This window comes from Lutzomyia longipalpis, chromosome 2 (assembly GCF_024334085.1).
Source record: "Lutzomyia longipalpis isolate SR_M1_2022 chromosome 2, ASM2433408v1".
In the NCBI taxonomy this organism is placed as follows: Eukaryota; Metazoa; Arthropoda; class Insecta; order Diptera; family Psychodidae; genus Lutzomyia; species Lutzomyia longipalpis.
In genome coordinates this window covers 30,053,746-30,064,630 of record NC_074708.1, presented here as the reverse complement: position 1 = coordinate 30,064,630, position 10,885 = coordinate 30,053,746, and the positions used below count along the sequence as shown (strand labels likewise).

At 35.5% G+C, this 10,885-nt stretch overlaps 2 protein-coding genes across 3 annotated transcripts; one reads left to right on the top strand and one right to left on the bottom strand.

The window, feature by feature from the left end:
• Positions 1–1,105: 1,105 nt before the first annotated feature.
• Positions 1,106–2,848, top strand: LOC129790079 (venom protease-like). Its single transcript, XM_055827290.1, has 3 exons — positions 1,106–1,634; positions 1,698–1,806; positions 1,913–2,848. The coding sequence occupies exons 1-3, from the start codon at positions 1,205–1,207 to the stop codon at positions 2,511–2,513; spliced, it is 1,140 nt and encodes a 379-aa protein (XP_055683265.1). The 5' UTR covers positions 1,106–1,204; the 3' UTR covers positions 2,514–2,848.
• Positions 2,671–9,053, bottom strand: LOC129790071 (insulin receptor-like). 2 transcript variants are annotated; one of them, XM_055827272.1, is made up of 8 exons: positions 8,349–9,053; positions 6,251–6,621; positions 6,035–6,152; positions 5,850–5,958; positions 5,240–5,782; positions 5,030–5,175; positions 3,978–4,970; positions 2,671–3,906 (listed from the first exon to the last, which is right to left on the bottom strand). In XM_055827272.1, exons 1-8 carry the CDS (start codon positions 8,582–8,584, stop codon positions 2,835–2,837), a joined length of 3,588 nt encoding a protein of 1,195 aa, XP_055683247.1. In that variant the 5' UTR covers positions 8,585–9,053; the 3' UTR covers positions 2,671–2,834. The 2 variants fall into 2 exon arrangements, with proteins under 2 accessions (XP_055683247.1, XP_055683246.1); XM_055827271.1 differs by having other exon boundaries at positions 6,233–6,621; positions 8,349–9,023.
• Positions 9,054–10,885: the final 1,832 nt, after the last annotated feature.

Sequence of the window (10,885 nt, the reverse complement as noted above, 5' to 3'; positions counted from 1 at the left end):
TTTAAACCTCGAACACAGATAAAAATCTTCACTTTCGCCAAATTCAAATATCAAAGAGTTTTCCACATTTTCCTCCCAGATAAGAGGGATCTCCCAAAAACGCTTTCACTTTCGCAGATTAACCAGTTTAGACTCACGCAGATGAGTCGCTAATCGTGGCGTTTAGCCTAAAGATCGAGAGTGGTTTTGGTCATCTGTCGCGATAAAAAAAATCCACCAAAAGCACTCATCCATGGCGCATTATATACGGCAAAATGATGATGCTCGTGTCATGCACAAAATACCGTGTGTGCCTCTGGATAATAGTAGCAATTTTAATGTCCACGCGGGGGAGGTGAAGAAATGATTTTGAAAAAATTGTGAAGCAATGCATAAAGCAGTTAAGTTACGTGAGTATTGAAATTTATTTAAAATATTTATTGAATTTAATAGTTTATTGTGAAAATTTCATTGTAAATTTATCATATCTCAGTAAAATTGATTTAGAACGACTGGGGATGTAGATGCAAGGCATGTAAGATGTTAAGTATGTACATATATCTAATTTTACAGACTTAATTCAGTTAAAAAAAAATTTATTCCTCAACTTTTAAAAGTTTTTTTTTTATTTAAAATTGTAGGAAAATCGTTCATAATTTTACTGTAACAATAAACTATATATCGAGGGTTGGAAAATATACTATACTAACTCATTTTTGTTGATTTTCAGGAGAGCGATTTGAAGTTTGAGATTTACATTGCTTCTTATGTAAAATTTTTTACAGTTTTCGCTGTAACTTTGTAGGGAACAAATATTCGAATTTGTCCTTTTGAGGGAAGATGAGGGACATCAAAAGCAATCGAAAAATGCGTTAAAAATATACTATACTAACTCGACTTAGTATAGTGTATTTTCCAACCCTCGATATGAGAACAGGTAAATTGTGAATTATCATTGAGCATTGAAATTTTCAAAAGAATCATTGAAATTTTGAATCAATATTTTATGATATTAGCACACATACTATATAATGGGCTCGATTAAAATCTGCCACAAATTCTAACGAAGTTTTGCACAATACACGGACATTTTTCCTGTAAATTCGAATATAGGCCGGATGTGGATAGATGAAAAACAGCAGAAACATCCAGAGTTGTCATCAGTTGCAATCCATACGTGATTCTGTGCAAATCGTGAGGGAAAATTTATTGAAAAAAAAATATTATGGCTCTTTTTCAATACCTTTTTGGACTTTTTGTGATCTGTGTGAGGATTACAAGTGGAATTTCATTAGAGGAATCCGATACAGACCTTTTCGTTGGATCCCTTGAGGATTCAGATGGACCTACTCATGAGCATCAGCGCTCCTACTATCAGACCACGTGTGTTGGTTTTCAAAATTGCGTGCCACTCTCAAAGTGCCCAGATTTGCACTATGATGCTGCAAAAGCATGCTACTTTGGCGACAAATCATTTTTCTGTGGCTCTTCCGGATCTGAGCCCATGATCTGTTGTCCCAGAGTTGGTGAAAACCCAGATACTAATCCCGACGTATCTGCACCCATTAATATAGATTGTGGAAAAAGTCTAGTGAGAGGGCAATTCTATAAAGGATTGGGAGCATTTCCGTTTGTTGCTCGAGTTGGATTTAAAAGTAATTTTTTAAGGATGATTTTTTTTACAGAATATATTTGATATAATACTTTTATTTCTTAAGATTTAAATTCTGGAAGTATGGCTTACCCATGTACTGGTTCAATTATCACGAGAAGAGTAATCCTCACTGCTGCTCATTGTGCTCTAGCAAAAGCCGATGGTCACAGACTGTAAGTTATATATTTTTTTTGACTCCATTGCCTCCCTTTAACACAATTCAAATTGTGAATTCAGAACAAAGCATATTATATTGTATGAGAATTTTCTCTCTGATAGATCTTCAGTGCGAATTGGTGAATATGATGCATCTCGTGATCCAGACTGTGCTGGATCTGGTTTTTGTGCTCCACCGGCCCTGAATCACGCAATAAGTCACGTAGTTGTTCATCCAGATTATGAGGCCGGAAAGTATCACCATGACATAGCCCTTTTAATTTTACGAACACCAATTAACTTCACTGTTGCTGCTCAACCCCTTTGCCTTTACCCTGATCGAACTAATCTAATTGTGGGAAAACGCGGAACAATCGTTGGATGGGGAAAATTATCATCGGTGGGTGTAAAGAGCTCAGAGATGCAATTTCTAGATGTTCCGCTTGCCCCATGGGATCTCTGCCTAAAAGTCTACAGTACAACAGGAGCCCTAGAATCCCCAAAATCCATTGAGGGTCAATGGCTTTGTGCTGGGGGAGAAAGTCGTGATGCATGTCAAGGATTTGGAGGGGCTCCCCTGGTAATTCGTGATGATAATGTTTACAATCAAATTGGGATCATGTCCTTTGGTTCCGATAGCTGTGGAAGTCCCAAAGTTCCTAGTGTCTACACCTCCATATCATTCTTCTATCAATGGATACAGGACAACATTCCCGTAGAGTAGTTTAGAAAAACAAAAAAAAACCCTTACGACAGCATCAATGAAAATCCATTCATTCAAAATTGAGAGTCCAAAAAATATAAGAAAATTTTTTATCAATGATTTTTTTCTAATTCTTTCATAAAAGCAATTTTTATATTCTTATAGAATTTACATAATAATATTTACATCATATTTGTTTTCTTATTTTACATATTGGATTTATCTTTTTTTAACATTTATGTGGGATGCGTAGGACGTATCAAATTATTGGAATGACAATGCAAGCAATAAAATTAATCATAAAAAGGAAATAAAATTTGACTGTGAGAATTCAAACAGGTTTTAGTCAAAAACAATCTTAGCCAGATCGTCTTCACCAGAGTTCTTATCCAGGTGGAATTTCATAATCTTTTTGGCTTCTGGACGCCAGGTACCGTCAAATTTTGAGAACTGTTTTGGTAGAGTACGTGTTTGTTGTTTTGGTGTTAGTTGCACTATTTTCACTTCTCCCATTATAGGTTTCCATGGACCAGGTTCACCGGCATCAATATCTTCATCTTCTTCCTCAGCACTTTTGCTCTCAGCATCCGTCTTAGCAGGGCTACTTTCAGTAGTCATCCTAGCAGTGCTACTTTCCACATCCGTCCTTGTAGGACTAATTTCAGCAGATTTGGAAGAACTTGCATGAAAATCTCTTGTAGGAGGACTACTTTGAGTACTCATCCCTGGACTACTTTCAAAATCTCTTCTAGCAGGACTACTTTGTGTACTTTTCCCGGGACTACTTTCAAAGTCTCTTCTAGCAGGACTACTTTGTGTACTTTTCCCGGGACTACTTTCAAACTCTCTTCTAGCGGGGCTACCTTGAGTACTCATCCCTGGGCTACTTTGAGCACTCATCACAGGACTACTTTCAAAATCTCTTCTAGCAGGACTACTTTGTGTACTCTTCATAGGACTACTTTGAGTACTCTTCATTGAACTACTACTTTCAGTACTTTTCGCTGGGCTTCTTTCAGCATGAAATGTGACCCTGCTGTTTTCGGTATCCAATACGGCACGACTCATTTCTTCCTCCTGTTGCCTTTCTCTGATCAACTCGTGCATCTCTAGGAGTTCATCATCCTCGGCTTGTGGTGGTTCATCAACGTCCGACATCAACCCAGTGGTATCGTCCTGCTTTGGTAAATCCTGTTGGTGATGCCTCATCCACCAGAAAACACCACAAGAGATAGCTAATGTCACCATACCAACACATATTACGGATATCGTAACTTGCACTGCTGTACTCATATGTTTCTCTTCTGCTTGATAGAATACAAATTCACTCCAAGGGCCATCCATTGCTAAAGAAATTGCCCGCACACGGAATCCATAGAGTCCAGGACTTAAATCAAAAGTAGAATGTCTAGAGCTGAAAGAAAGAAATATTGAAAATTGTAAGAAATCTTGAAGAAGGACTCCACCTTTCTATATTGTACTAACATGTTGTTGTTCATCTCATGCTCAAGACGAGTTATACAAATAGTCTCACAGTTTGGAGTTCCCATGCGTCGAACTTCCACTTTATACGCTACTGTAAATCCATTTGGTTTTAATGGTTCAATAAAATGAAATGCCACCGATGAATCCTCACTATCTGGTTCAGAAATAATACTGACATTCCTTGGAAGATCTGCAACAATATCAACTGCAGTACGTTCATTGTGTGAATAATACGGGCTACAGGTGAAATCATCAATGCATGCAAACACCTGGAAGGTGTAGAGTGTATACGGCGCTAGATTGGGAACGGTAAAGTTGGATACATTTCTCTCGAGACGATATAGAGAGCTTGAACTGTCGCTAGCAGTACCATCCCTCTTTCCCGACCATCTAGTATTCGTGCGGCATATGGGGCTATTGTGACCATGGTAGAGGTGGCACTGCAGTACGAGGAGCTCCAACTCCCGCTTAAAGCGATCGTATTCGAACAAATGGCATCCAGGCTGGAAGGGATCCTCATCGCAATTGAGATTTGTTTCGTAGCTCGTGTGTAATCTTAAAATCTCATAGGTCTCTTCATCATGTTCAGAACAACAATGTTTCACCTCATCATCCTCAACTGTTTCATCTGTACGTGGATGATCGCAGTAGTTGCGCATATCGAGGGTGGGTTTTGAGTATGGTCGTGGGTGTACTTCAATATTGTATTGAGTAATTGCAGATGCTTGAGACGATTGAATAACCCATCCCAGTGTTACTGAATCACTTGTCTTCATTAACGTATGAACAACTGGCGGAGAGGGCTTATCGATAGGCATCCTTATGTACTTTACGATACTCTGCGCATTGATACCTTCGGTTGCTAGAAAACTGCGCACGTAGTACGCATACCGGGTGCTCGGGTGTAGATTCGTTAATGTATATGAATACTGTGCCTGCGTTACATCATATAGCAAGTCATCTAATGTAAGTAACTCGGATCTCCAGCTATGCCTAAAAATAAAATTAATTATTATCATTTTATTGCCTTAAGAGTAAAACAGATTTCGTACCGTGAACAAGAATCCCTTCCGAAATACGTCTCTACTTCATTCTCATTTGGTGCTTCGATATAATAGATAAGATATCCCTTCACTGTGTTACCTTCAGTTAAATTGTATCTTTCCCAGGTAATTGATACATTTGTTGTTGAAAGAATCTATACAAAATTATTTATACTTTAATCATTTTTTTTCTCAAATTTAAATACAAAAATATCTCACCTCAAATTCAGTCTTAATGCTTTCCATATTGCATGCATGCTTGTAGCCATTTGATTCTTTGCTTATATAGTCCAATGATTTATTGTAGCGAGTATTGCTTTGAAGATACTGAATTTCCGAAAAGCACAATTTCTGATTGTAGTGAAACATCATGCCACCATTCATGATTTTCAATTCATCACGGTTGTAGTCAAAATTGAAGAGTTTCTGCAAATTGCTGTTCTCATAAACAGCCAGGGCAAATTGGTTGTTTTCCAAGACATCACCGTGAATTACTTTGAGTTTCTTCATGAAGGACAGTGATGATATTGGGGATGATCTGTAGATTTTCAAGAAACCACGAATTTCTCGAATCTCACGAAGATTCTCCTCGAGTTCCTCATACAGATCAGCCAAATCGGTGTTGAGTTTAATTTGCAGCGAACCATTAATTACAGTGCATCCTCTGAGCTTTTCAGCATTCTCAATGAAATCTATCTGCATTCCATAGCAGGTTTTCGGGCAACTACTATCCTTACATCTATGGCATTTATTAGTAACGTTCTGTGAGAATATAAAAGTTTTCTCATTAATGTCTTGTTCAAATTAATCATAAACAATATTCTTTTACCATAAAACCAATAGGACATTCACTAAGACATTTTCCATCATGAACAATTCTACGCTCCTCACGACATGCCGCTTCAGTGACACAACGAACTGATAACGTATTCAGTAACCTTGACATGAAATGAAATTAAAATAAATTATAATACATTCGCAGAAATATTCAAAATAAAAAAAAAATATTCTTACTTTGGTGGTTCACAACTCTCAACGCAATTGTCATCATCTGTAATTCCGCGGCAAATAAAGCACGCGCCATTTCTGCAACCTCCAAGACATTTTGGATCGCAATTCTTATAGTGATGAGCTAAAAGTTAAATATTTATTCATATCGTTCGTTTGACAAAAAAATAACATAAGGGACAACATATTAAAAAATATGCTTACGGAACATAGAATTCGGACCTTCGAATCTTTGGCAGTTATGTTGACTCCAGCACAATTCTGGGTCACATCCTACACAACTTGTTGTATTTGGGCAATCACTCCGTATGTCCTTTTGAATGTAATTTGCCCCAATTCGTGTCCCTGTGATCCTATCCCAGTCTATTGTGTTAGCATAGCAGAGTCTTATGCATTTCTCAATACGCACATATCCACGTTGAATTGTAAGGAGAGATTTAAAGCCTAAATTCTCAAGTTGAGGCATCTCGTACACAACTAGTGCATAATTGGCGAGAAGATACTGCCCACGAATTACGGTTAAATTGGGGAAGAGTGTACGGAAGCTCTTCAATCCAAATACACGAAAGACGACCATCATGCCAGTGATCTCTCTTAAAAGGACAAAGTTTATTATTAATTTTATTTTATGCTTTTTAATCTCTCTTTAATTAATTATTATGTCTATTAAAATCAACGCCAATTAATTAAAATGCAATTTTATTTGCATAAAATCATTCAATCCAATAGTCGCATTCAAAATTATTTTCAAGTTATTTCCAGTTTTTTTTTCTTGGCGTTTTTTTTTGTATCATTTGGAATCAAGATAAAACATAATAATTAAAGCGAATAAAATGTTGCTAATTATCTTATTGGTATAATATTAATGGCAGGTATTAATACAATAAACATCTCTGTGATGACTTCTTTGAATTTTTGCACAGCATTGAGGTGGCATAAGCATACAAAAGTGCAATTACTACGAGAACAAATCAAGGCCCATTTAAATCCAGATCACTCAGAAGAAGCAGGTGCAACCCATAATGAGACGCAATGTAGGGTAACTAGGTGAGGAAATGGCGTAATATAAAATTTAATGAATTACAAAAAGGAATAAGACAACATCTCCCCTCTTTTGCTCCTTCTTGTCACATTACATTTTCATTGTATATACATTTGATGTTTCCAATTAATGTGAAGAAGAATCAAATAATTATACTTCATTAAATCTCAAACTCTGTGTGCCGTGCAAAGAATGATTGTGCGTAAACAAATTATTTCAACAATTATGTAGAGATACTGACACAAATTTCAATTAATACCTATAAACTTAAGCTTATGCTATATATGTATTTTTTATTCGCATATACCTATTGATTAATGTACATAAAATAGATTTCCTAATTGTATTTTTAACCCTTTTTTTCTCGTTAATTCTCGTAAATGAACTTGTTTTTGCCCTTAACCCATTTTTTACATTTGTCGCATTTCTGAGACACACTTGGGATAATTTTTTTTTAATAAATCTTTTTTAATCTGTATAAATTCATTTTCTTAATTAAAAATTCTTGTTAATCCATTTCAATCAGACAGAAACTTATTTTTTAAAGAATTTAATTGATTCAAAATGTTTAAAGAAATGGCGCCAAAAAATTATTCCAAACGACCTTGACTATAATTTACATTTTATGTATAAAAAAAATTTTATCGAGCAAAGAAAATTGACAAACTGACTTTGCTCTAAATAGATTAAATTTCTTTAAAATTGAACAAAAGTCAACGAAATAAATTCAAGATTTCTCAAAAATTACTTTTTCTAAAAATTCCTACAGTTTCACAAACTTTCCAGGTAGGGCCAGGAATTTATCATTCATGAAAGTTCACTGAATTCTGTCAAAAATTCTAGAAGCCGGCAGAAATGAGTTAAACAAAGGACTCAAATAGACGAAGTCGTGATCATAAAAAGCTTAAACTTAAAAAAATTTTATGAATTTCTATTCAAAATTTTTTTTTTTTTCTTTATTAAATGTTGCATTCTATCCTCAAAGATAACATAATTATATCTTAAATATTCTGTTGATTACCCCTATATGCGATCAATATCAATTTATTATTTTTTGCTACACGTGAAATATTTTAAATCACAAAATTCTGAGAAATTATAACATAAATGGTAACATACTAAATTGCATTTCAACTTAATGCGAGGATTATCAAATTACAGAGACATAATGCTGCAATATAGTATGTATTTTCCCATATGAATTTGATAGTAATATAATATCAAATATTTGTGGCGCAATCGTACGTGATCAGCTGAAATGGCTTGTGTGAGACTTACCTGAGTTCGGGAAAGGAGAGATTCTCATAAAGCTCCGGTCGAACTCGTTCCATGAGGACAATATTGAGGTAACCAATCACAACGGTACAATTCCTGAGTTGCTCAAATTGACCAATATGGTTCCGAATGTCCAAGTTGTAGCACTCCTTGGCATCCACCATGCCAATGGTTCCTCCATAAATTATCACAATTATTAGAAGAATTACCGGAAGGCCAGACATCTTAGGTCGTGCCATCCTGGATGATCACAAGAAATCACACTTTTATCAAAAACCACATTAAACGAAAATTTGTAGAAAAAAATGATGCTGAATTGAAAGTAAGAGTTTTTCTGCCTTTCGCACTGGACTTTGTCTGTGCTACTGAAGAAGAACTCTCTGGCTGGAGGTTGATTCCCAATGCGGCGACACTTTTCTATACACAATCCAACACAGAGACAGAAAAAATTGAACGTGCCCCACAAATGTCGATCAAATAATTCTTTTGAATAAAAAAGTATCTTCACAGAAAAAACATACACCAAAGTTAATTAACGAAAAAGAAGAAGATCCAGGAATTGTGGAAATATGAGAATCACTTCGCTAAAAATTCTCCAATATCTGACGATTTAGCAAGGAGGAGTATCGAGAACGATGTGATCCGTGTGAGAAGAAATCTTCAACTGAACGACAGATTAGAGGTCAATTAATTATTAAAACACTGCACTCAATACCATGCCCCCTTGTTCTAATCATATTATACTTTGTAACCGATTCTTCATCACCGCTTTGCATTGTCTTCTCTCTATATGATGGCCTTCTCCAGCCACAAATCACATTTTCGACCCCAGTTTGTTCATCCGGCAGTTCAGAGATTTACTTTTCTGCACTTTTTAGAAAAAAAAAGATACTTTTTTTTAAGAACAAACATTCGATCACACCAATCACACACATCTGGACCTACTAAACCAGCTCTCTCAGACCAATCAAGAGCTCAGAAAAATAATTTAGTATGGTTAAAGGTGACTCATGAGATCAATTTAATATCATTTGGGGAAAGAACACGTGCTTTTTTATTTTTTTTATAGATAGTTTTTTAGAATTATTTTTAGCTTAAAAAAATTATAATTTTCATATCTTTTTTGTTCTAATTTTTCTACATACAGAAATCACAATCTAAAGAACATAGAACTTCTCATCTGAAAGCATGATCATTTCCTTTAACCTGCTGGCCGCCAAGACCTTGGAGCTTCCTTAGAGCGCCAAGGTGGGGTCGTTGAACGACCCCAAGAAGGAAGTCGATTTTCTCATAAACTATAAAACCGAGAACTGTCGGGTCACTACCTTTAGACTCCTTATATAGTTCTCTTGCCCCTTGCATCACAAATTCGCCACCCGGAAACACGCAGAAGAAGATATTAGGGAAAAACATTTTTCACTCATTTTTCACACTTTCTTCGTGAGAAATTTGCCACGAAGTTGACCGCAACTGCTATTTTTTTTCACTACTTCCCCACATTCCCCTCACTTCCCGCACCGTGATAAATGGCAATATTTCTCGAATATTCTTTATTGTTTTGCACATTTATATGCTTCTAATTATGTTTTATGTTGTTTATGCTACTTATTCGCGATAATTCTGACACTGAGAAGGTAAAGTGAGAAAGTAAACACAACCCTTCAACCCCCTTTAACCATATGATTTATGATGTGACTAACTTCATTCTAAGAAATTTTCCGCAGCATGGCCGTTACACCAGTTTTTGAATTCCCTTCTTCTACATTTTCCTTAATAACTTTTCTTGTGGTGGACGGATTGAGCTGAAATTTTTACACAACCTCCTCAGATAACCAAAGAACTTATTTCCAAAAGATGGGAATGGTATCTTTCATATTTATTAAGTTATAGCACGAAATATAGGGCTGGGGTCGTTCAACGACCCCGCTTGGCGGCCTAGAGGTTAATCTTCTCTATGGCACGTGCTTAATAAATTGTATGTGTTCCTATGTAGCCACGTTACTAAGAAGAAGATACATATTAATTTTAATAAATTCTTTACAAAACTGAATTTAAAAAATATATTTTAAAAAAAGCATCTTCAAAATTAATATTAGAATGATAGCATGAATTTATAGAATGAGTAAAAGTAATAAAATTAATAGGTTTAGTCAACAAGTCTATTTATAAACAATCATACAGGTATCAAACGTACCAAAATTAAAAAAAAAATATATTGAAGGGTATTTAAAGAAATCTTGGTTTATAAAGTTTGGTATCAATCTCTTAACGACCTATGAAAGTGCTTAATTTTGAATAGTTAATTTTCATTTTTCTCTGGAAAAATAAAGGATCCCCAAAAGAAATATTTTCGCGTCATTCCACCCCCTGGATTCCTTACGGTCCTTAAGGGGATGGCTTGATTTAGGGAGGTTCAATGGTCCCTCATTGTGTTTACCCGTTGAATTTTACATAAATAGGCTCACTGAGAAAAAGGAATTTAAATGTTTTGCAACGGAAACTTTGGATTTTGTTTTTTTGGCAATTTAAGTAATTTTACA